The sequence below is a fragment of the Cyprinodon tularosa genome, unplaced genomic scaffold (genome assembly GCF_016077235.1).
Source record: "Cyprinodon tularosa strain WSP-4 unplaced genomic scaffold, ASM1607723v1 ctg476, whole genome shotgun sequence".
Taxonomy (NCBI): domain Eukaryota; kingdom Metazoa; phylum Chordata; class Actinopteri; order Cyprinodontiformes; family Cyprinodontidae; genus Cyprinodon; species Cyprinodon tularosa.
This window is the reverse complement of record NW_024039203.1, coordinates 604067-631170: the sequence shown is the minus strand read 5'-3', so window position 1 is coordinate 631170 and position 27104 is coordinate 604067. Positions and strand designations below refer to the sequence as shown.

At 37.7% G+C, this 27104-nt stretch overlaps 3 protein-coding genes and 1 pseudogene across 3 annotated transcripts; all 4 read right to left on the bottom strand.

Moving 5' to 3' along the window:
• Nucleotides 1–2930: 2930 nt before the first annotated feature.
• Nucleotides 2931–4215, bottom strand: LOC119794346 (annotated as a pseudogene).
• A 4421-nt stretch (nucleotides 4216–8636) lies between these two features.
• Nucleotides 8637–11285, bottom strand: LOC119794363 (protocadherin gamma-A11-like). The gene has a single exon (XM_038301887.1). It carries the CDS (start codon nucleotides 11103–11105, stop codon nucleotides 8664–8666), a length of 2442 nt encoding a protein of 813 aa, XP_038157815.1. The 5' UTR covers nucleotides 11106–11285; the 3' UTR covers nucleotides 8637–8663.
• Nucleotides 11286–17078: 5793 nt separating this feature from the next.
• Nucleotides 17079–19765, bottom strand: LOC119794319 (protocadherin gamma-A11-like). Its single transcript, XM_038301807.1, is given in 2 exon segments — nucleotides 17079–18254; nucleotides 18256–19765. Coding segments are annotated over 2 exon segments (2451 nt in total). The 5' UTR covers nucleotides 19639–19765; the 3' UTR covers nucleotides 17079–17186.
• Nucleotides 19766–23503: 3738 nt separating this feature from the next.
• On the bottom strand, nucleotides 23504–26431 carry LOC119794345 (protocadherin gamma-A1-like). The gene is made up of 2 exons (XM_038301865.1): nucleotides 23773–26431; nucleotides 23504–23509 (listed from the first exon to the last, which is right to left on the bottom strand). Exons 1-2 carry the CDS (start codon nucleotides 26212–26214, stop codon nucleotides 23504–23506), a joined length of 2448 nt encoding a protein of 815 aa, XP_038157793.1. The 5' UTR covers nucleotides 26215–26431.
• Between the last annotated feature and the right edge of the window lie 673 nt (nucleotides 26432–27104).

Below are 27104 nucleotides of genomic sequence, written 5' to 3'. Positions count from 1 at the left end.
TTTTAAAAAGTTTCCATTTCCGCCCAAATGATCTCTGTATTTTACAGTGGAAATTAGGGGATGTTTAAAATATTATAACTTGGTAAGAAGTTTCCAATGGTTTTCTGCGGCCTTTTAAGGTTCATGTTTCCCGGTTGAAGTGCATTTTATGTTTTCACCTGCATCTGAAGTTCTCCGCCAACAGAAAAATTGCTCTTTAATTTTGGGGATGCTGAAACGAATTAAACTTGTTACCCTCGCCGGGACCCCAAAAAAACCGGTTTTCCATTCCCCATGCAGATCTTTCAGCAGAGACTTTACAGATTTAAAAGGAAATTTCCCCAAAAACACTTGCTAATGGGTCGCTGATTAAAAAACTTGATTGGGATCAAAAATTTTAATGTAGGGGGAAATGTTTTTAAAAAAAGGGATTTTTGTGTGGATCTATTTTCTCTGGCGGGGAAAAAGCACATTAAAATCCCGTGGGCAGAAAATCCACCTGCAGCTGTCTTTCTTTTTTAGAAGCTAATTGAATCAGAGGGGTTTTACCAAAAAAAAATGAATACTGGGGTTTGGGGACATGTTTTTTTTTTAGCCTTTAAACCCGATTTCCGGGTTTCCCCCAAAAATGGATTCGCCGGATTTGCCCGGCTTGTTCCCCCTTTGGGAAATTTCCCCAACCCCCCAGCCCAAACAGCTGTTTTTGGGAAACAAAGAGGGGGCTCTTTCATTGTTTTAACCGATATTAAAACCCCACTTCGAAAAAAAACCCCCATTAATAAGCAAAATTTAAAACTTAAAAGACAGAAAGGAAAAAGGATTCAATACTTAAATTTTTTTTTTCTTTCCCCCTTTTTGATATCAAAGGGCATATTACCCTTTTAATTTTTTTACGTACTATTTACCGTATAATGAAAGGGTTTATACCCGAAGGAGGTTCATTAATGGAAACTTTGTGTAATTTCAGATTCACAAAAAATTATTTAAATTTAAGCTCCCGTAAAATGAAAAATTTGGCCAAAACAAACTTAAGCAAAAGGGAAATTGGTGGGTTTTATTCCAAAGTAGTGATATAAAATTCATAAAAAAAAAAAAAAAAAATAAAAAAAAGAAATAAGGAAATTTGGGGGCTAAAAAAAGTATGGGATTTATATCAGTTTTTTATTTCTTGCATTGTGTCTATATAATTCGGGTTATTTGGAGTGAGATGCTATTTGGGTTTTTTTTTTGGTTTAAATTTTAGTTGTAAATTAAAATATTTTTTTATTTGATCCTCTTTTATCTATTTCCAAATTAGACAGAATAGTTAAATTATATAAACATTTATACCACCTTGAATAATATATATATTTTTTTACAAGAAATAACCACAGAACCAAAGAAACTTAATTTATATTTAAAAGAAATTAAAAGTAAAAGGGTGAAAAACAAAAAATTTCATAATTTTTTTAAAGGGGTAACTAACCTAAGAGGAGGGTGTGGGTTTTATCCAGGAAATTCTTTTTCCTCCGCCCTCCCATGCATGTTCCCCGAAAGGGAAATGGGGTCCATTTTCCAAAAGTTTTGGGCTGCCCCTCTCTTCCCAAAACTTAACGTCATTTTTTTAGAGTCAGTTCTTGCACACCCCATAATTTGGTTTAAAAGTGTGGTTTGGGTTTCCCCGTTCCCCAAAGGGGTCTGGTAACGTGGGGGTTTTAAAATTAAAAAAGGGGGAAATCCCCCAATTCTGGGGTAATTAACCCCCCGGAAAAAAACCCCCCGGAAATGTCTTCCCATCTGTTTGATCTTCACCCAAAATAAAAACACCCAAACATAATTTCAATAGGAAGGACACCACAAACCGTGTAAAACTAAGGGAAAAAAGGGCCCGGTTGGTCATTGTAATTTTTATGTGTGGAAAAAATCCCGGAAAATCCGAGAGCACTTTCTGGAAGCTATTTAGCCAGTGCGACAAATTTAACCCAAAAATGTAGCTGGAAAAGCAGGGGGGCTGCCCCCTTTTGTCCTCCCCCCCCCCCTTAAACAGTCAGTCTCTTTTTCACAGCATTTTATCAAATCACCTGGCGGATTGGGTTTTTATTTTCTCCTTCTGTAAGCCCCCTTCAAACAAACGCTTGTCTGTTGCTTTCTTTCATTTTTATAGGAGAGCCCGGGTTTTTGTCCGGGGGTCCACATCAAAGCCACCACTTAGTCACCCGGGAGCCACATCTGCTGAAAAGAGGCCCCCCCCCCCCACCATTTTTTGCCACCACGGAGCCAATAGTCTTTAAAATGGATACAGAATTGAGGTGGATTTTTCATTTTGTTTTTGGATAGGGGTTTTTCTCAATTTGGTTATTGCTGCTCAAAAAGGGGGTTGGGCCCTCCCTCTTGTCCTCTGAAATTTTATTTTATTTTAATTTTTTTTTGCTCATAGTCTAATGATGGGGCGCTTGTTTAAGCACCAGGGTTTTCCCCATTTTATGGGTATTTTAGGTTGATTTTCAAGCTACCCTTTTAAAAATTGTAATCAATAAGCACGTAAGGACCCGGCGTTTTGTCCTTTTTCAGCATTTATGTGCTTTTTTTTGAAAAACAAATACACCAAAGGGGAATTTTTTCCCCCCATGGAATTTTTAGCTTCAAAAAATTTGCCTTTTCAAAAAAGGGAGCATTATCCCTTTTTCATCGGATATCCTTAGCGTTATTGTTTTTTTTTGTCGAAAAGAGCTGGAGCTCCTTCAAACCCACAACCGTAAAAGTTTTTTTTTATTTCTCAGGGGTTTTTGCTCTCTGTCCAGCACCCGTTTGTGAAAAAGGGGTGTTAAAAATTCCTCGCGAAAGACTGAATTGCGAAAGGAAATATTTGCATCAAAGGAACAATTAACCTTTCCATTTTTTTTCCTGAATTTAAAATTTTTCACGTTTATGATTGCGGGGGGGGGGGGAGTGGTTTTCCCAAAAGGGAATCCTCAGAAAGGTGTTAGAAAACGAGGTTTAAGTGTTATTTTAAAAGGTGCGTTATCATTGACATCTAGTACCTCAATAAAAACATTTGTGGATGTGCTCTGCCCCCCTTGATCCTTTGCTTGAACCCCAATTTCATATAATTTAGTATGCTCATAATCAAGCTTACCTTTAAGTGTTAAATCACCACTATTTTCATCCAGACTGAGAAGATCAGCAATGCTATTGGACACGTGGTTAAAATGGTATGTAACGTCTCCATACTTCCCTTCATCCGAATCCGTTGCGCTCAATCTCACCAATAATGATCCTTCTGGAATATTTTCTTTGACAGACGTTTTAAAATTTGGTTGCGTAAAAACGGGTGCATTGTCATTTGCATCCAGAACAGTGACATGTATTTTCACAGTCCCTGAGCGCTTTGGTTCACCTCCATCAAAAGCAGAGAGTAGTAGAATAAGCTTTCCGTTCTTTTCTCGATCTAAAGCCTCAGAAAGATACAGTTGTGCATATTTTTGACCATTCGGACTGGAGAGAACCTTAATGTTAAAATTTGTTTTTGGATGCAATGCATAGTCGTGTAAAGCGTTAATGCCAACATCTAGATCGGTGGCGCTGACTTGTACTATTTCTGTCCTGGAAGAGCAGATTCCAGGACTTCTACGTGCAAATCCTTTTCATTAAATGCGGGCGCGTTGTCATTGATATCTAGTATTTCAACTACAACGCTAGTGCAGCTGCAATGGATTTGTCAAAATCATTTCAAAATTCAGGCTACATGGCGATGTTTGTCCACAGAGCTGCTCTCTATCTATTCTGTTTCCCACGATCAGATTCCCTTTGTCTACATCCAGCTTAATATACTCGCTGCTATCACCGCTAACGATTCTTGCCCCACCGGATTTCAACCTCTGAGCGTCAACACCCAAGTCCTCAGCAATATTTCCGACAAACGAGCCCTTTCTCATTTCCTCCGGGACAGAGTAGCGGATCTGGCAAACTGCGGACTCAATAAAAAAAGCAAGGATGAAAGCTTGTACTTGCCATTTAAAGGCCACGACTTCCAGGAAGATAAAAGGCATATTCCTCAATTTATATATCCAAGTACAGTTAAACGTCGGTCCAAACTAGAAATGATTGTCCAAAGTGCCTCTGGTTTATTTTTTCTTTACATGTATTCAAGGTTTCATCGGATATATGAGCGCAGAAATCAATGATGAAAACAAAGCGAACGTCCAGCTCTCCGCGGCACAGTGAGTGAGGCAATGGAGGACTCACTGCTTTTTATCGCCTTGAAATTTCTATGAAGACTAACAGTGGCCTCCAGAGTCTAAAATTGAAATAGCAGGAGTGTCAATGATAAATAAAATAAAAGCTTTAAAAACATTTATATGCCTATCTGTAACATGAATAACCATAATTTAAGCTATTAAAACAGACACGTCATCGTCCTGTAACATGCTTCAGGGTTGGCAGTCATAGAGCAAAAGGATAGATATAGTTTCATCATGATATAATAATAAAAGAAAAAAAAATACTGCCTGATTTTACATTTAGGGATAAAGTTAGAATAGTTACATTTAGGGATAAAGTTAGTATAGTTATATATAATACATCCTATTATCTTAAGTTGAAAACATGAAATAATATTTTTTGCCATCATTGTGTAAACCAGAGAATGAAAGTACATTTCACTTCTAGTCAAAAAAAAAAAAAAATATATATATATATATAAAAAAACATAAAATCGACAAGCAAACATTTGATATTTTTTTCAGGATAACTAACCTCTAAACGAGAGTTGGGTTCATCCAGGATGCTCTTTTTACTATGTATCCTCACATTATATTCTCATTATCAGTTCGTATGAAATCGTACGAAAAGTTATGTTGAGCTGGGGTCCATTATTAGCACGTTTTGACTATCATCTCTTCCAAATTTATAATTTTTTCTTGAGTCATTTCTCCTACACAACGCATAATTATAAACGTTTGGCAAAGTCCCTGTTCCCAAAATGTCTGAATAACGTGGTGGATAATAAGGAATCACAGGGAGGGTGGAGTGATACAGGATGCGGGATTGTCTCCATCTTTAGATCCTCACTGATGTAACAACCAACACCCACTTTTTACCTAATTTCACCTGTTTTTATATTTACATCAAAGAGCGGTTTTGCCTCTTTTCTGAAATGGGGGATGGAGAATGTCCTTCACCATTAAGGCCTTTGTCTGCATTGTCTGCCCCAGATGTTGTGACATCTGTCCCTTCTGAGGAGTTCTCCCTCACCTCAGCAGTATACACTGACTGACTGCACACCAGCAAATTGTCATTAGCGTCGAGAACAGTTGAATATATGCTTACTGTCCCTGATTTGCTTGGTTCGCCGCCATTAGGGGCTATAAGCACAAGCTTGTGTGTCTCCTCCTCATCTCAGTCTAAAGTGTATTGCAAAACAATTTCAGCAATAGTACCCCCGTTTGGCTGATCTTGAAAAACCAGTTTAAATTTATGTAGAGGTTTCAAAACATACTTTTGAATGTCATTTATTCCAACATCAGCGTCATCTGCGCTTTCTAAAGAGCAACGAGTTCCAGGTGTAGCATTTTCCATGATCTTTAAAATAATTTCTTGTTTAGTAAACATTTAAGGGTTGGCATTGATATCTAATAATTCTACTGCAATCCGGTAAAGCTAAATTGGATTTTCTAAAATAAACTTGAAGCTGAAGTTACAGTGTGTTGTCTTTCCGTACAGCTCCACTCGGACAATTCGTTCTTTGATAACAACAATGCCTTTGTCTCGGTTTAAATCCACATACTGCTGGCTATCTTTTGTAATAATGTGAGCTTTACCTGATCCAAGCCTCTGTATATTCAACCCTAAATCCCTTGTAATGTTCCCGACAAAAGACCCCTCCGATTGTTCCTCTGGTACAGAATACTGAGTCTTTGCCGAAACCAAGCCCTTGTTTAGCAGACAGAGAATAAAAAACAGTCATCTGGGAGTGGGTATCCACAAAAAAACCTCATCACAAATCCAAATGCATACAAACAGAATCCTTTCTGGTGTTTCATACAGTAAATTAAAGCCAGAGGTTTTTGCATTCAGTGAAGATGACGCTATAAAAATATGAATATCTCTCCATCATTTCAAAGCAATGAAATAGTAAATATCTCAGTAGGGAATGTGGGCTGCAGCACTCCTTATCCAGACTGATATGCAGTGATGTATCAATAGCAGCACTCAGAGTACACTAAAAGTAATATCTAAGAGTGAATAGTTTGTTCTTTTAATTATATTGTATAAATGAAGGAGTAGCTGGGTTTCAAATTGTATAACAAAACTGAAGTGTTTCAGAAAGAATAACATTTTTTTTCAACGTTATGACCTTAAATACAAAATATATTTCTGAGGTTCCTAACGCCATAGCCATCTTTGGATTAAGCAAATAGATGTATGAATCAAAATCGGCCATACATTTATTATTGACAAAAATAAAACAATGATACCACAGTAAGTTAATAAATGTATTTTTACAGTTATACAACAATTCAAAAATTCAATATTTATTACAGTGCAATGTTCCCTATCTTGAATAGTATTAGGACAATAAATAGTATTATTTTTTTTTCTTATTTAGTAAATTGAACATGACTTATTTTTTATATATATTCTACAAAGTGAACTGTAAAACAATTGAGAATTTTCTGAAAACTAATAAATAGAATCTGGTTTGTTTCAATTTTTTTACACGTATAGCTACAAGCATTATTAATAAATAATAATTTAATAAATAACAACGTCTAAGCTTTTAATAATTAAGCTCAATATTTGGTTGACTTTAATATTATATAGTTGGTTTCCAAGTCAATGAGACACAGCTTTATTATTTAAAAAAGACATTTGAAAATAGAAGTTGTGAATAAAGTAGTAGATTCCTGCAGCACCATGGACAGCGACATAAGGAAAATGATTAGATATATACTTGTACTAAAAAAAGTGGGTAAACTGCAAAAACATTCTGAAAAAAGTGTATTCCCTCTGACAGAGGAAGGTTCAATTGACGAGTGATTCCGCTATAAGCGCAACTTAGACGCACATGCATCTTTTACAAGTGGTCGTTCAAGCTGGATGCTTATTGGTCACCAACAACATGGCAACTCCAAAAGATACAGCTTCACAGGAGAAGAGTCAGAAGTATAGTCACCATCCACGCAGGAGCAGGAGGCTTCCGGGTCATCTGGTGTACTATTTGCATCATTTACCTGATCCAGAGGAGTCAGAGACATCTAACTGAGATCTATTAATAAAGTTGCATTACTACTGGACTCTCAGTCAGATCCTCAGCCTGTACGTCAGCCCAGAGTAAATACAGCATTCCAGTCTTTACTTCTGCATATATCACAGCCAAGTGGCCCTCTGATTTATCCAGGCACCCTTAGATGCACAAGCATCTCTTACAATAGCAGTGTCATAAACATATTAGGAGCATCTTGCAATCTATTACAACCTTCAACAGTACCACTACCGCCAACAATGATCTCTGTATTCTACAATTATGAGATGTTGGAACATATATATACATATAAACTGGGTAAGAGGTTTTCACATGTGTCCAAAGGCCTGGAGAGGACCATGCTCCTGTCTGAAGTGCATATATGTTTTCAGATGCATACTGAACTCCTTTGCCAACGGACTGCTGCTGTATGATGCATACTGAAACAAATTAAACTTTTTCCATCACAGGTACACATACCACTGGTCTTCCAATCCCTATGTAGATCTTACAGGAGCAGACATCACAGCAGGAAATCCCGCAAGCATTTGCTAATGGATCGCAGATTAAGAACTGTGAATGGGATCAATATGATTGCATGGGAAACGTTAAATAAAGGGAAAAAGAGTGGATCTATTTTCTCTGGTGCAAAGCACATTAAAATCAATTGGCAGAACTCCACCTGCAGCTGTCTTTCATTATTAGACAGACTAATTGACAATGACCTTTCATTGAAGAGCCATTTTAATTCTGAGGAAAAAATAAACTTCAACAAAACAACATACAGCTACAGCTACCAGTAACTGAAAATTAAACCATACAACTGAAGAAACTTAAACTAATAAAAGAGCGACAAAAAAGAAAAAGGAAAGAAAAAAATTCTAATACTTTAATATATATATATATATATATATATATATATATATATATATATATATATATATATATATATATATATATATATATATATATATATATATATATTAAAGTATTAGAATGTAATGAAAAAAAAATTTTTTAGCAGTGACAGTGAGCCCTAATACAGACATTCCATGAGTTTCAATTTTAATAGCTGTCCTGAACTATAATTGGATTTATTAGAAGAAAATACAGAAGTAAAATACAAATTATGACTCAAATAAGTATTGCATTCATCCATTTTGTATTTCTTTCCTGGTGCTCTATTTCATTTCATTATTTGGTTTGGGATGTTTTTTAGTTACTTCTAGTTGTCAATAACTTTAGACAAAATTTGAATATTGCAATATAATAACGTATTTTCTGATTGATCTATTCTATCTATTCAATTGTATAACAGCTGAGAATATAACATAAATACTTATACCACTTTGAATGACAAGAATTATTACTTTTTTACAAGAGGTAACAACGAAACAAATGAACCTCTAACAAATAAAAGGAAACAGTAAACGGCTAAAAAGCAAACAATTCATAATTTTTTTTAAGGATAACTAACCTCTACAGGAGAGTCTGGTTCATCCAAGATGCTCCTCTCACTCTGCATCCGATGCATCGTCCCTTTTGAACTGGGGTCCATTATCAAGACGTTTTGACTGCCATCTCTTCCAAACTTTACGTCACTTTTTCTCGAGTCAGTGGTCCGGCACACCTCATAATTGTAAACGTGTGGCAGAGTCCCTGTTCCCAAAGTGTCTGAGTAACGTGGTGGATAATAAGGAATCACAGGGAGGTTGGAGTGATACAGGATGCGGGACTGTCTCCATCTGTAGATCTTCACTGATATAATAACCACCAAACACGTAATGAAAAGGAAAGAGACAACCGCCAGAGCTAACACCAAGTAAAAAGTCAGATTGTCATTGTACTCCTTATCGTGTGAAAAGTCAGTGAACTCTGAGAGCACTTCAGGGAAGCTGTCCGCCACCACCACGTTAACAATGACTGTAGCTGAACGAGAGGGCTGCCCGTTGTCCTCCACTATAACAGTCAATCTCTGTTTCACAGCATCTTTATCAGTCACCTGGCGGATTGTTCTTATTTCTCCATTTTGTAAGCCCACTTCAAACAGCGCCCTGTCTGTAGCTTTCTGCAGTTTATAGGAGAGCCAGGCGTTCTGTCCAGAGTCCACATCAACAGCTACCACTTTAGTCACCAGGTAGCCCACATCTGCTGAACGAGGCACCATTTCAGCTACTGCAGAGCCACCAGTCTGGACTGGGTACAGAACCTGAGGAGGGTTATCGTTCTGGTCCTGTATCAGGATTTTCACAGTCACGTTGCTACTGAGAGGAGGAGAGCCTCCATCCTGTGCTTTAACAATAAAAACTAGCTCCTTGATTTGCTCATAATCAAATGATCTGACCGCCTCTATCAATCCACTTTCTACATTAACAGAAACATATTCCGATATTGGCGATCCAGCAAAAGTTATGTGCTCGAGTGTATATGATATGCGAGCGTGTTGTTTCTCGTCCAAATCTTTAGCTGACAATGTTATAACAGAAGTACCTGGAGGATTATTTTCTCTTATAAAAGCAGTGTAAATATTTTGTAAAAAAACCGGAGCATTATCATTTATATCAGATATTTTTAAATGAAATTTTTTCTTGGTCGATAGAGGAGGTACTCCACTGTCAGTGGCAGATACTGTGATATTATATTCTGACACAGTTTCACGATCTAATACAGAATCTGTGGTTAAAGTATAATAATTTCTTAGATTAGACTTTATTTTAAACGGAATATTCCCTTCAATTGTACAGCTAACCTTTCCATTATCACCTGAATCCAGATCTTTTACATTAATTATACCAATAGTTGTTCCAGGAGGAGAATCCTCTGACAGGGGGCTTGTAAAGGACATTACGTTTATGATAGGGGCATTATCATTTACATCGATCACTTCAATTACCACTTTACTTGAATCAGTCAACCCCCCTTGATCCTTAGCATCAATTCTAAGCTCATATTTTTTATCCTTTTCAAAATCGATTGAACCAGAAACGGATAAAACCCCAGAATACGGATCAATGGATAACAATTCAGCAATGTTACTCTTTGCGTTTGAAATCGAATAAATTATGTGACCATTAGTTCCACTGTCCGCGTCTGTGGCGTTGATCGTGAGAACATGTGTGCCAGCTGCAGCATTTTCTGTCACAGTGGCCTCATAAACAGATTGGGTAAACACGGGAGCATTATCATTTACATCTAAAACCTTTATATGTATATTCACGGTGCCAGATCGTTGTGGAGTACCGCCATCTACTGCAACAAGCCTTAAAGATAAATGAGGTAACTCCTCTCGGTCTAGTTGTTTTTGCACAACAATCTCTGCGTATTTACTTCCGTCTGGATTAACATGCTGTTTCAAAACAAAATTTTCGTTGGGCGTTAAAACATAATTCTGCAAACCATTAACGCCAACATCAGGGTCCTCTGCACTGTCCAGAACAAATCGAGCTCCAAGATTAGCGGACTCACTAATCTCTAACATAATATCTGTTTTCTTAAACACGGGACTATGGTCATTTACATCCAAAACTTCAATTGTTACGGGATATAGCTCCATAGGGTTTTCTAAAATAATTTCAAGACTAAAACTGCATGAGGCAAGGTCTCCACAAAGCTGTTCTCGGTCTATTCTCTCGTTCACTACAAGAATCCCTTTGTCTACCTTCAGCTCGGTGTACTGGATGCTTTCTCCGGTCACGATACGGGCCTGGCCAGAACGGAGCCTTCTTAAATCCAAACCAAGATCCTGTGCAATATAACCAATAGGAGAGCCTTTTTTCATTTCTTCTGGAATGGAATAGCGGATTTGTCCAGTAACAGCATTAAATAAAACATAGAGCAACGCTGCTGATATCCAGTGAAATCCGAAAAGGAACCGCAGTCTGCAAGAAGACAGCAGAGACGCCATGATTGAGAATACGATTCTGAAGACGGACGGAGAAAAATGACGATGGAAGGATTTTCAAAGCTATATTAGAATCATCCCCTTTTTCAGTTACAATATATTTAAGGTTCCCGATGACTTCACCACGAATGCATCATCTGGTCAAACAACAGCCACACCAAGGGAAGAAAGAATAAACTGCAATACATTTTATCTTGTTAAACAGCGTCACTTAGAGACCAAAAGTTGAACACCAATAACGTCTGTAAGCATGAACAATAAAAGAAAAGCATCGAGTGAAAACATTATACATGGAAAAAATATCAACTGCTGAATAAAAATAATAGTCATACATTGGTATTATTATTATTATTATTATTATTATTATTATTATTATTATTATTATTATTATTATTATTATTATTATTATTATTATTGCAATATAATAAGAGCCTATATAAGCTGAAAGGTATTGAAAGATAATTAATAAGTATTAAAAGTTAAACAGCAACCAATAAAGAGAAATCACTTTTACAGAATAGGAGCTGTCCCTACTGTGGTTCTGAAAACATCTGGATCGTTGACTACTAATGTGATAATAGAAATACGTGTAGAGTTCTTCTCTTGTACAAAGGCGTTGTACATACTTTGAGAAAAACTTGGAGCATTATAATTCACATCAGACACTTTGACATAAAAAATACTTTTAGCTGAGAGAGCTGGCATTCCACCATCTTTAACACGAACAGTAATTTTGTATTCTGAAATGTTTTCGTGATCTAATACTGAATTTGTTATAATAATTTTTTCAGACTTGATTTGATCTTAAAAGGCGCGTTTCCTACAAAAGTAAGAAACTGAAGCCAAAGCATCATTTTTTCTATCCGCTCTTCTGTTTTAATTCACAAGCCATTACATTATATATATATATATATCAAAATAAATAAATATAAAACAAAGGAACATTTAACGAGAGGAATTTAATACATAAGATAATTGCCTAAAAGCATGTAAATGCAGATAAATCTAATAATGAGCTACTATTAAATTAACAGGTACTAATTCTATGTCTAATCCAAAATAAAACCTGCTTGAGAACCCACAAGAAATCCATAAAAACACACTGCCATCATTACACAAAGCAAGATCCTCAGCCATTAAATCAACTAGCTCCTGCTCCTCCCTAAATTAAAGAAGGTAAGAACCAGGATTGTGCTGCAAACATTCCTAATTTATGAGAGCGCAGTTCTGTCTCCTACTCTGTGGTTCCAATACCAGCAAATTAAAGAAAAATTTCAATGGATTCAATGCGAAAAAAAAAAAAAAAATCAGAAATGCATATCAGAGTTGTGTCTATGTCAAATGTTTACATTTTAAAACACACAGTTGGCATTGCTGAGCTTTATTACACAGTGTTCCGGTGTTTAAATGAACCCTAAATACAATGCTGACAGTACCGGTCGGGTGGTTAGTGGTATAAACAAACTTGGTGCCATGTCTTGTAATGGTCAACTTCAAGGACCAGTAGGGTTAGGTTTAAAATACTTAGTCTAAGACATGCATAAAACTAAATACAAGAATGAATGTCTAAAACAAGTTTGAAAAACATTATCTAAGACAGGATCCTGATCATTTTTACTTCATTTAGAAGGCTAATATTAGTTTTATCATCTGTATATTTTTAAATATACATGTTTGTATGCTGGCTGAAAAAGTTATGGTGTAAGGGATAAAGCATGATAAACAAGAATAATGAAATCAATGCCTCTGACCTTAAATCATTAAAAATGTTGGACTGGTGGTGCTTGGTCACTGGAACTGGGAACAGAGTGATAACAAGTTCTAGAAACTTTTATATAACCCTTATGATAAAGGCAAAGGTGGACATGTTATAAAGGATTTGGAGGAAGGTATTTGCACAGGTTAACAGATGGCTGCAAAGGTGGTGAAACACAGGGCTGTTTCTAGCTCAGATATGCTTAATAGTCAGTCATGTGGAGTGCAGTCAGTTTTGTGTACTATTGTAGGGACCTTCTGGTGTTGTATCATAACCATAGAATTATATTTCTGAAATCCTAAACAAATTTGGGCAACTATTGGGAGGTGATAGTGATATTATAACTTTGATGGGTATTGTTGGACTGATTTGTAATTAATGCTACCTGTAAAATTTCAAACCATTCAGTGAAACCTCTAACTTTTTTGCTCTTTATTTTAACATAAGACTTCATATCAGCACAAGCGGGCCCTAAAATAAATATTTCTATGTCAATCTAAACCTTAACCTGTTAACCTGACAATCATATGTTTATAATCTATACCTTAAATATATCTTATATATACACACACATATATATATATATATATATATATATATATATATATATATATATATATATATATATATATATATATATATATATATATATATATATATATATATATATATATATATATATATATATATATATATATATATATATATATATATACTATTTTAATGTTGCTCTTGCTATTTCTAACTATTTTTTTGTTTTTGAAGGTCTGAGCAAATCCATAAACTTTAAGTACATTGCCAACTAAGGATCACTGTTTCTATAAATATATTTAAAAGTAAAGTTTAAAAATATTAAAGCATTAGTTAAGCAAACAAAAAGGAATAAAAAACAGTTAGGGTAGGGCCATACTTAAACTAAAACATAGGAGAATTGGGATAAATCAGTGAGTTTTCTCTATACAGAAACAAGACTTTGTCCATGGTGCTGGGACAATCTATGTTGTGCTATTTCAAAAAAGATAAAAAGAAAGGACAAAATAATAATCTACAGAAGTTCACCAACCTCTAGAGGAGAGTCTGGTTCATCCATGATGCTTTTCTCGCTCTGTAACCGCTGCATTGTTGCTGTAGAACTTGGTTCCATATTCAATAGGTTCTGACTACCAACTCTGCAGAACTTATTGTCACTCTTTCTGGAGTCAGTCGTCCTGCACACCTCGTAATTGTACACATGTGGCAGAGTCCCTGTTCCCAAAGTGTCTGAGTAACGTGGTGGATAATAAGGAATCACAGGGAGGCTGGAGTGATACAGGATGCGGGACTGTCTCCATCTGTAGATCTTCACTGATATAATAACCACCAAACATGTGATGAAGAGGAAGGAGACCACAGCCAGAGCTAACACTAAATAAAAAGTTAGGTTTTCATTGTACTCCTTATCATGTGGAAAGTCAGTGAACTCCGATAGCACTTCAGGGAAGCTGTCCGCCACCGCCACGTTAACAATAACTGTAGCTGAACGAGAGGGCTGCCCGTTGTCCTCCACTATAACAGTCAGTCTCTGTTTCACAGCATCTTTATCGGTCACCTGGCGGATTGTTCTGATTTCTCCATTCTGTAAGCCCACTTCAAACAGCGCTCTGTCTGTAGCTTTCTGCAGTTTATAGGAGAGCCAGGCGTTCTGTCCAGAGTCCACATCAACAGCCACCACCTTAGTCACCAGGTAGCCCACATCTGCTGAACGAGGCACCATTTCAGCCACTACAGAGCTACCAGTCAGGACTGGATACAGAACCTGAGGAGGGTTATCGTTCTGGTCTTGAATAAGTAATTTAACAGTTACGTTGGTGCTAAGTGGAGGAGAACCTCCATCCTGCGCTTTGACACAGAAATCCAGTTCCTTAATTAGTTCATAATCAAATGAGCGCATTGCTTGAACAACTCCTGTTTCTATATTCACAGAAACAAATTCAGAAACTGAGGATCCAGCAATATTTTTACCTTCTAACACGTAAGAAATGCGAGCGTTTTGGTTCTCATCGGGGTCTTTGGCTGTCAGTGTTAGGACAGACACGCCCGGGGAATTGTTTTCTGCAATAAATGCGCTGTAAACTCTCTTAGAAAAAACGGGGGGGTTGTCATTTACGTCAGACACTTGCAAGTTGAATATTCTTTTCGTGGAAAGCGGAGGAGTTCCTTTGTCTGTGGCAACAACAGTAAATGTATATTCTGAAATACTTTCACGGTCTAATACAGAATCTGTTATCAAAGTATAATAATTTTTTAGATTCGATTTGATCTTGAAAGGAGCATTTCCTTCAATTTTACAGCTCACCTGTCCGTTATCACAAGAATCCTGGTCTTTTATACTGATAAGACCAATTGTTGTTCCCGGAGGAGAGTCCTCTGACACAGGACTGGTGAATGACATCACGCTTATGGCAGGGGAGTTGTCATTTATATCTACTATTTCAATTATCACCCTGCTGGAATCCGTTAGACCTCCTTGATCCTTTGCAACGATCTGAAGCTCAAACTTTTTATCTTTTTCGAAATCGATAGACCCTGCTGTTAAAATGACCCCACTTTGTTCATCAACCCTAAATAAATCTCCAAGTGCGCTACTAAGATCAGAAATATAATACGTCACAGCACCATATGATCCAAAATCTGCGTCACTAGCATTAACTGTGGTAACGTAAGTGTTTTTGATGGAATTTTCCGTAATCGAAGCTTTGTACAACGACTGATTAAATATAGGTGCGTTATCGTTAGCGTCCAGAACAACAACATCAATATTTATGCTTCCAGATCTCGGGGGATTTCCCCCGTCCACAGCAACCAGTTTGAGAGACAAACTTGGGTTTGTCTCTCTATCTAAAGGCTTTTGAAGTATCATCTCTGCGTATTTCTTTCCATCTGCGTTCGAATGTTGCTTGAGGACAAAATGATCATTTTCACTTAACAAATACTCTCTCATTCCATTTACACCAACGTCTAGGTCTTCTGCAGTCGCTAATGGAAAACGAGCGCCGTTTAAGGCAGATTCACTAATTTCAAAATCCATGTTGCCTTTTTTAAACGTCGGGGAATGATCGTTTATATCTGTAATCTCAACTGTTATCTGATGCAATTCTGTAGGGTTTTCTAAAATAATCTCAAAACTAAAACTACACGGTGTTATTTCGCCACAAAGCTGCTCCCGGTCGATTCTCTCTTTCACCAGTAAAACCCCTTTGTCTACCTTCAGCTCGGTGTACTGGACGCTCTCACCGCTTACGAGACGGGCCTGACCAGAGCGGAGTCTTTTTAAATCCAAACCAAGGTCCTGTGCCACATTACCGATCAGTGAGCCTTTTTTCATCTCTTCCGGGATCGAATATCTGATATGTCCAGTAACACAATGGCAGATGCAACAAAGGAAAAAAAGATGCAGCAAATTCTCTGCGAAGCAAAACCGCCATTTTGGTAATCCAGTGCAGAATGGAATTCCACGCAACATAGTATGACAGATGCAAAAATATTCCTTAGACAGTGAAAAAATTAAGCTGAAAAAATTAAGCTAAAAATATACACAAATGCATCTGAATATCAAGAGGTAAATTGGATTCTTATTTCCAAGGTCGTTTAATGATGTAGTCTGTTGCCTTCTTCCGAATTTGTGGAGAAATGAACAAGCCCCTTATTCTCATAAAGGCCACAAGAAAGTAAGAGAGGGATAAGCGGGTAGGCTGCTAGAGAGGATTTGTCTTGATCAACAGCGTCCCTTACAGTTCAGAATGAGTAACATCAAGGCAGTTTTTAAATTTAATATAAATGAATAAAATCAAAATTTTCTGGATCAAATTAAAAATACGATCTTTAATATAAATGTTCAGTATAAATGATCGACATTGAATCACTACGACCATGATAATAATATAATGGCATAACGTAATACACTTCTGAAAGACAAAATTAAATTAATTAAATGAAAGTAAATTATAAAACTTGTGAACTCCCTGTTTTCAGAAGCTGGTAAAAACACGTTTCTATCGTTAACATATGAAGAGGAATAAACGGTTAGACAAAAAAAAAAAAAAAAAAAAAAAAAAAGGAATATTGATAGTATTAAAAATACAAAAATTGTATAAAACGGATTAAAAATCTTTAAAGCAATTATTACCAACTAAATATAAGTAAGCAGAAGCTAAAAACTTCATAGATTTATTTTTAAACTGACCGAAAAAAGGTGCTGTCCCTGGTGCTGAGATATAAAACAACTGTATACCAGGATAAAAATTGACACAGGAGAAAGAATTACAGGAAAAGTAGTGCCATGCATAATGCTATGATCGCTGACCTACCTCTAAATGAGAGTCAGTTTCATCCAGGATGCTCTTCTCGCTCTGTATCCGCTGCATTGTCCCGGTACAACTGCTGTCCATATTTAACAGATTCTGACTACCAGCTCTGCAGAACTTGATGTCACTCTTTCTGGAGTCAGTCGTCCTACACACCTCGTAATTGTACACATGTGGTAGAGTCCCTGTTCCCAAAGTATCTGAGTAACGTGGTGGATAATAAGGAATCACAGGAAGGTTGGAGTGATACAGGATGCGGGACTGTCTCCATCTGTAGATCTTCACTGATATAATAACCACCAAACACGTGATGAAGAGGAAGGAAACCACAGCCAGAGCCAACACCAAGTAAAAAGTCAAATTGTCATTGTACTCCTTATCGTGTGAAAAGTCAGTGAACTCCGAGAGCACATCAGGGAAGCTGTCTGCCACCGCCACGTTAACAATGACTGTTGCTGAACGAGAGGGCTGTCCGTTGTCCTCCACTATAACGATCAGTCTCTGTTTCACAGCATCTTTATCAGTCACCTGACGGATTGTTCTTATTTCTCCATTCTGTAAGCCCACTTCAAACAGCGCCCTGTCTGTAGTTTTCTGCAGTTTATAGGAGAGCCAGGCGTTCTGTCCAGAGTCCACATCAACAGCCACCACTTTAGCGACCAGGTAGCCCACATCTGCTGAACGAGGCACCATTTCAGCCACCATAGCGCCACCTGTCTGGACTGGGTAAAGAATCTGTGGGGGGTTATCGTTCTGATCCTGAATCAGGATTTTCACTGTCGCGTTGCTGCTAAGAGGAGGAGACCCTCCGTCCTGTGCTTTAACAACGAAAACTAACTCTTTAATTTGTTCATAATCAAGAGAGCGGATTGCTTCTATCACTCCACTTTCTATATTTAAAGAAATATACTCAGATATTGGGGATCCTGCAACAGTCGCTTGTTCCAGTGTATAGGATATACGAGCGTGTTGTTTCTCATCAGGATCTTTAGCTGACAGTGTTAGAACTGAGGTACCAGGGGAATTATTTTCTCTTATATAAGCGGTGTAGAACACTTTGTAGAAAGACTGGAGCATTGTCATTCACATCTGAAATTTTTAAATGTAAGGTTATTTTAGCCGAAAGGGGAGGTACTCCACTGTCAGTGGCAAATACGGTAATATTATATACTGACACACTTTCACGATCTAACACAGAATCTGTTATCAGAGTGTAATAATCTCTTAGATTAGACTTGATTTTAAAGGGAGCATTGTTTTCAATTGTGCAGCTAACCTTACCATTATCACCTGAATCCAGGTCTTTTACATTAATTATACCAATAGTTGTTCCAGGAGGAGAATCCTCTGACAGGGGGCTAGTAAAGGACATGACGTTTATAATAGGGGCATTATCATTTACATCGATGACTTCAATGACTACTTTACTTGAATCAGTCAGTCCTCCTTGATCCTTAGCATCAATTCTAAGTTCATACTTTTTGTCCTTTTCATAATCAATATCGCCCTTAACGGATATTATTCCTGTATTTTCATCAATAATAAACAACTCACCCAGAGCACTGTCAAGGTCTGAAAAATAATATGTTATAAGGCCGTTTGAACCAGAATCTTTGTCACTAGCATTAACAGTTATAACGTACGTTTCTTTAGGAGACATTTCCGTGACGACCGCTTTATATACAGACTGGTTGAAAATAGGTGCATTGTCATTAACATCAAGAATCAAAATATTTATATTAACGGTACCAGATCTCTGAGGCGTTCCTCCGTCCACGGCGATCAGCTTTAAGGACAGGTTTGGGTTTGTCTCTCTGTCTAATGGATTCTGCAGAATCATCTCTGCATATTTCTTGCCATCCGCATTTGAATGTTGTTTTAGAATAAAATAATCATTATCGCTCAACAAATATTCTCTTAGTCCGTTCACTCCCACATCTAAATCTTCTGCACTTATGAGCGAGAAACGAGCGCCAACAGTAGCGGATTCACTTATTTCAAAATCCATGCGGTCTCTTTTAAACATGGGGGAATTATCATTTATATCTTTGATCTCGACTGTAATTTGATGTAGCTCCATAGGATTTTCTAAAATAATCTCAAAACTGAAACTACAGGGTGTTGTGTCACCGCAAAGCTGCTCCCGGTCGATTCTTTCCTTCACTACCAAAAGCCCTTTGTCTTCCTTCAGCTCGACGTACTGGATGCGCTCTCCACTTACGATACGGGCACGGCCAGAACGGAGCTTTTTCAGATCCAAGCCAAGGTCCTGCGCAACGTTACCAATCACAGAGCCTCTCTTCATTTCCTCTGGAATAGAATATCTAAGGTGTCCGACAGCGAAATGGCAGATAAAACACAGGAAAAAAAATAACAAAAAAATATGTCCGACGCTACATTTTATCCATCGAATGTGGTTTGGTTTTTCAGGAGCCATTATGAGGAGAAACTTATAAGAAATGTAAAATTTATATTACTCCAAATACCTTTCTTCTGCAGGGAAAAAACGAATGCCTTTTAAGAAAATTTCTGAGCCCCACTGCAATGTCTCACCCACTCCATAACAGCTTACATGAAAAAAAAGCATCTCCTTTCCTCTGATAGGACACTAAATAAAAGGAGGGGAATGCGTATACGCCTTATATTTAAACCAACAGCGTCACTTAGAGTTCAGAATAAGTGATACAAACACCCGTTGTCTATCCACGATAAAATAACCAAGCATTTACAACTGGATCAAAATATGTATTAACCAAAACGATTCTATAAGTAAAAAAAAAAAAAAAAAAAAAAAAAAAAAAAAAAATTCCAAAAAGTAACAAATCTCAGTTCCAATGTAAGAGAACATTTTTTCAGAAGAATGTAACCTGCATATGAGTAAAAGTGTAATTTAATGTTGATTATGATACTGTAGCCCTGTTTTTGATATATATATATATATATATAAGATCACAGAATGCCCTCAAAAAGTTAAGACAAGCCCCAAACATTTAAAGTTAATTAAGTTAAAAATGTTTTTACAAACTTAACTTAAATGTAAATTAAATGACCCGCAACTGAAAAAAATAACTCTAAAACCTGTTATACTCAAGTAAAGCATTCATAGATTTCTCAATCCAAACTCATAAAATTTCAAAATATAAGCATCACATAACATAATTACACCGTAGTGCAATTCACATTTTCGAAGCAGTGACAGTGACCACATATGTTTAATTTTTTTGTTTCCATTTCAATAGCTATCCATGGTGATAAAAAAATAGTTAAAGCCTTCAGTGACGATGTCTGCAGGCAAACAAGTTATTACCTTAGGGTTAGGATTTATTGGGTGATGACAACCTACTGATTCTCCTCGGAGGTAGGACGCAAAATCTGAAGGCATCTTCCTATTAGACTAATGACACCTAATATTGGCCATTAAATGGCTAAAAACCCAAGTGTCTGGAAGGTGAATGTTTTGACAGAATGAATTAACAGATTTGTCAGGACTTCAGTCTGTGTGTTTGTCTTTTGTGTTGTCCCCTTCCACCAGCAGGAGGCACCTGGTTCCGGTCCGCCTCCTCACACAGCTGCTGACTGTTACCTCATTAACAGAGTGCTCTTAAGCTGCTGGTTGCCACTACCTCGACGACAGAGTGTTTTGCCAGTTTTTGGTACTCTAGCCAAGCTGAGATTTTGCTGATTAAGACTGAGTTCTTGTCTACCTGAGTTTTAACTTTGTTTTTTGTCATTGCCTCTTGGCAGGAAGTCATCCTGCAAACTGGACCTTTTACGGACCTCCATTCCCAGGAGGGATCAACTGAGCCTTAAACTGAGCCGGGGATTCAAACAGGAGGTTTGGATCCAGTCTACTTGAGAGGACGTTGAAATTACTCTCTGAGCAAGGGAATCGTCTTCACTACGACCCGTTCAAGTACAGCAGGAAATCTGAGTGGCAATCAGCATCTCTGTTCACCTACACCGTCCGAGTTCTGGGTAAACCTTGTTCCGCCCTCCACCGAATAAGACAAACTCTGGAAACCAACACACAGATTGGAGTCAAAGGTCCTTCACTTCTCTGAAAACGTGAGTCAACAACCAGATCCTTTTCTTCAAATCAACGAATGAAATTTCCCACTGAGCCTGAACTAATAGTCTGTCTTCCCCTCACCTTCCAGTTCTGGCAGGGCAGAGTTCGGACCAACACTGCACCGTGCTTAATCTCTTCAATAAAACCGGTTAAACTTTTCATCTCTCTATCTCTGTTTGGACTTCTGCATTTTGGGTCAGACCTTTAATTAAATCATGACAAGATTATAAAAATTTGTATACAAAAGAGAATGGGGTTGGTTCAAGCTGTATTTTTTTCGAATGTGTTTTTATTAAATTTTTCATGTTTATTGGTCCAGGGTTACTTGTGAAGTACTGTAGGGATCAGTGCTAGGACCAATTCTCTTCATTATATATAAAGCATTTCAACATTCAGTACAATTAATAGACAGCATGGGATTAATTTTCATTGTAATGCTGATGATACTCATTTACATCTGATCTATAAGCCACATGAAGCTAACCCATTACTTATACTATGTCAGGACTCCTGTTTTTGTGTTTCTGTGTTTGTCTCTCTTCATCCACCAGGAGGCGCCTGGTTCTGGTCCGCCTCCTCACACACCTGCTGATGGTTTCCTCGTTAAACGGAGTGTTCTTAAGCTGCTGACTGCCACTACTTCTACACCAGAGTGTTTGCCAGTTTAGGGTACTCTAGCCAAGCTGAGTTTTAGTCAACCTGAGTTTAACTTTGTTTTTTGTCTTTGCCTCTTGGCAGGAAGTCATCCTGCAAACTGGGTTTCTCGGACCTTCACTCCCTGGAAGGATCAACTGAGCTTCAAACTGAGCTGGGGTTAAAACAGGAGGTTTGGATCCACTTTCGCCAAGAGATCGTTTGAGCTTCTCACCGAGAAAGGGATTATTCTCTATTACGACCCATTCAAGTACCACAGGAAATCTGAATGGCAGTCAGTTTCTCCGTTCACCAACAATCAACCGCATTCTGGGTAAATCCTGTTCCGCCCTCCACTGAATCAGACAAACACTGGAACCACGGCACACAGACAGGAGTCAAGGATTCAACAACTTCTCTGGAAACGTGAGTCAGCAACAAAATCCTCTTCGCCAAGTTCACAAGTCAATTTCCCCACTGAGCCTGAACTGTATCTTCCCCTCACTTTACAGTTCCGGTTGAGCAGTGTTCAGAGCAACACTTCTCCCTCTGTTTAACTTCTTCAATAAAACATGTTGAACCTTTTCCCTGGTCTCTCTGAATTGGTTTCTCTGCATGTGGGTCCGAGCTTTAGATAAGATCATGACAGACTACAGGCATGTCTTCAAGACATAAAAACCTGGATGACCCTTAACTTTCTGCTCATGAATGCAGGCAAAACAGGAGGTATAGTTTTTGGATCAGATTTTTTCAAAATTAAGCTGATTAGTCAGGCACTTCGTGTAGATGGGATTCAATTCATCTCATATAATCAAGTTGAAAAAAATTTGTATTTTTGATCAGGACCTGTTATTAAAATCCAATATCAAAGACATGTCTAGATTTTCCTTTCATATGCAGGATATTGCAAAAAGTAGAAGTATCCTGTCAGGAGGTGATGCTGAGAAACTAGTCCTTGCATTCGTTACTTCAAGGCTGGGCTATTGTAATGCTTTACTATCAGGAAGTCCTAAACTATATTTAAAAGCCTTCTGCTGATCCAACATGCTGCAGCCAGAGTTGTGATGAAATTTAAAAAGAGATATATCTCTCTTATCCTAGCTTTTCTTCATTGGATTCCCATTAAATCCAGAATAGAATTTAAAATCCTCCTTCTCACATATAAAGCCTTAAATGGCCAAGCTCCATATTACATCAGAGATAGGATTTTTCCTTATGTTCCTAACAGAGCAATTTGCTCTCAAACTGCAGGTGTACCAGTGGTTCAAAGAATTTCTGTAAGTAGAATGGGAGGCAGATCATTTAGTTATCAGGCTCCTCTCCTGTGGAGCCAACTACTAGTTTTACTCCATGAGGTAGACACCCTTTCTACTTTTAGGGGAAGGCTTAAAACTTTCATTTTTGATAAAGCTTAAACTTATAGTGGCTAAGGTTATTCTTAGTTATCTCTATAGTTGTGCTGCTTCAGGCTTAGATTGCTGGAGGACATAGGTCTGGTATTTTCCTGTTTAGCTGTTACATTTTGGCTGTGTATTTTTAAATTAATTAAGCTTTGAAGAGCTTTCAAAAATTCTTTGAATATAGTGAAAATATTTTGTTGCTAGATCTGGAGACACAAACAGTAAATAAAATCATGTCAAAACCATTTTGCCCTTGAAAATGTTACTTCTCATTTTGCAGTGAAATGATAAGACATACTGCTGTCTAATCTCCCATATATTTTCAAAGCTTAATAAAAGATATGTACTATTTAAATTAATAAAAAAAAACATCCTGTTTGTTACAATCCAACAATGTTCTGTACTACTATAATGCTTCTTAAAGTGATAACTTTAGGTACAAATGCAAAATAACAGTATTGTCACTCACCTCAACAGGAGAGTCTAGTTCATCCAGGATGCTCTTCTCACTCTGTAACCGCTGAGTTGTCCCTGTAGAACTCGGGGCCATATTCAATAGGTTCTGACTAGCAGCTCTGCTGAAGTTAGCATCACTCTTTCTGGAGTCAGTTGTCATGCACACCTCATAATTGTAAACGTGTGGTAAAGTCCCTGTTCCCAAAGTGTCCGAGTAACGTGGTGGATAATAAGGAATCACTGGGAGGTTGGAGTGATAGAGGATCCGAGACTGTCTCCATCGGTAGATCCTCACTGATACAATAACAACCACACATGTGATGAAGAGGAAGGAGACCACAGCCAGAGCTAACACCAAGTAAAAAGTAAGGTTCTCATTGTACTCCTTATCGTGTGGAAAATTAGGATAATCAGAGAGCACTTCAGAAAGGCTGTCTGCCACTGCCAAGTTAATAGAAACTGAAGCTGATCGAGGGGGCTGCCCATTGTCCTCTACAATAACGATCAGTTTTTGTTTCACAGCATCTTTATCAGTCACCTGGCGCATTGTTCTTATTTCTCCATTCTGTAAGCCCACTTCAAACAGCGCTCTTTCTGCAGCTTTCTGTAGTTTGTACGAGAGCCAGGCGTTCTGTCCAGAGTCCACATCAACAGCCACCACTTTAGCGACCAGGTAACCCACATCTGCTGAACGAGGCACCATTTCAGCCACCATGGAGAGACCTGTCTGGACAGGGTACAGAATCTGAGGGGGATTATCGTTCTGGTCCTGGATCTGGATTTTCACAGTCACGTTGCTGCTGAGTGGAGGAGAGCCTCCATCCTGTGCTTTAACAATAAAAACTAGCTCTTTAATTTGTTCATAATCAAATGACCTAATTGCATCAATTACTCCATTTTGTACATTTACGGAAACATACTCAGATATTGGGGATCCTGCAACAGTTGCTTGTTCCAGTGTATAGGATATACGTGCGTGTTGTTTCTCATCAGGATCTTTAGCTGATAGTGTTAGAACTGAGGTACCAGGGGAATTATTCTCCCTTATTAAAGCGGTGTAGAAACTTTGTAAAAAGGCTGGTGCATTGTCATTCACATCAGAAATGCTTAAGTTAAAGCTTATTTTAGCTGACAGGGGAGGTACTCCACTGTCAGTGGCAAATACGGTAATATTATATTCTGATACACTTTCACGATCTAATACAGAATCTGTGGTCAGAGTGTAATAATTTTTTAGATTAGACTTGATTTTAAATGGAGCATTTCTTTCAATTGTGCAGCTAACCTTACCATTATCACCTGAATCCAGGTCTTTGACATTAATTATACCAATAGTTGTTCCAGGAGGAGAATCCTCTGACAGGGGGCTGGTAAACGACATGACGTTGATAATAGGGGCATTATCATTTACATCGATGACTTCAATGACTACTTTACTTGAATCAGTCAGTCCTCCTTGATCCTTAGCATCAATTCTAAGTTCATACTTTTTGTCCTTTTCATAATCAATATCGCCCTTAACGGATATTATTCCCGTATTTTCATCAATTAAAAACAATTCACCCAGAGCACTGTCGAGGTCTGAAAAATAATATGTTACAATACCGTTTGAACCAGAATCTTTGTCACTAGCATTAACAGTTGTGACGTACGTTTCTTTAGGAGACATTTCCATGACGACCGCTTTATATACAGACTGGTTAAAAATAGGCACATTGTCATTAGCATCAAGAATCAAAATATTTATATTAACGGTACCAGATCTCTGAGGCGTTCCTCCGTCCACGGCGATCAGCTTTAAGGACAGGTTTGGGTTTGTTTCTCTGTCTAATGGATTCTGCAGAACCATCTCTGCATATTTCTTTCCATCCGCATTTGAATGTTGTTTTAGAATAAAATTATCATTATCGCTTAACAAATATTCTCTTAGTCCGTTCACACCCACATCTAAATCTTCTGCACTTATCAGCGAGAAACGAGCGCCAGTAGTAGCGATTTCACTTATTTCAAAATCCATGCTGTTTCTTTTAAACGTCGGGGAATTGTCATTTATATCTTTGATCTCGACTGTAATTTCATGTAGCTCCATTGGATTTTCTAAAATCATCTCAAAACTGAAACTACAGGGTGTTGTGTCACCGCAAAGCTGCTCCCGGTCGATTCTTTCCTTCACCACCAAAAGCCCTTTGTCTGCCTTCAGCTCGACGTACTGGACGCTCTCTTCACTTACGATACGGGCACGGCCAGAACGGAGCTTTTTCAGATCCAAACCGAGGTCCTGCGCAACATTACCAATCACAGAGCCTCTCTTCATTTCCTCTGGAATAGAATACCTGATATTTCCGGCCACAAAATGGCAGAATAAACACAGAGAAACAAAGTATAAAAAAAATATATGTCCGACGCCATCGTGCCATTTTATCCATCGAATGTGGTTTGGTATTTCCAGAACCATAGCCACAAGATTTTGAAAAGAAATGGATAATTTAAAGTAGTCCAAAAAGCTTTATTTTAAAAGGAAATTAATAACAGCAGGAAAAAAACAATGATATACAGATATCCTTCCTGCATCCGATTGGCAATCTCTTTTCCCCGATAAAGCTCGGATGAAAAAGGCATCCCCTTCTTTCTGAAATGACGCATTATACATGGAGGGGAATGTGTATAGAGGTTGCGCCTTAAATGTTAGGTTGACCAACAGCGTCACTTAGAGTACAGAATAGGTTATACCAACGGATTCTTGTAATGAGAAGAATTTAGACACTGATTGTAGATGAAAAAAATATTGTTCATACAGAAATAATCAGTGTGTCATAAAATCGTTCTATTACTATTTAAAAATGCAAAACCCACGGTAACAAAAAATTAACAAGAACTAACAATAAAATGCGGAATGTGGAGCTCAGACTACTGCTTCTGTTAGACGCACTAATCGTAAACAAATGGAAATATGTAGGAGCAAAAGATTCAGAAGGTGCTGAGCAGTCAAACCTTAAAAAGGTCTTAATTTGTAACAAGGCATTGTCCGCTAGAATACCTGAAGCAGTCAATCAATCAATAAATAATCATGTGGACTGACTTTAATATTGCAGATTCGCGGTATCATGCGAAATAATAAGTTTGGTGGTTTTAAAAGAAACAACTTTTAAAAACACATAATGCCCACTCGAATATTACAGACAAGCCACAGAATAGTTAAACTTTGTTACACTAAGATTAAGATTTACACTGGACTATTAACTTAAAACTACCAGAAACGACCAACAGCAAAAAAACACTCAGATTGCTCTCAGTCCATGGGGGTGCAGGTGCCGCAGCAGTTAGCACGCATGACCCATGTACGGA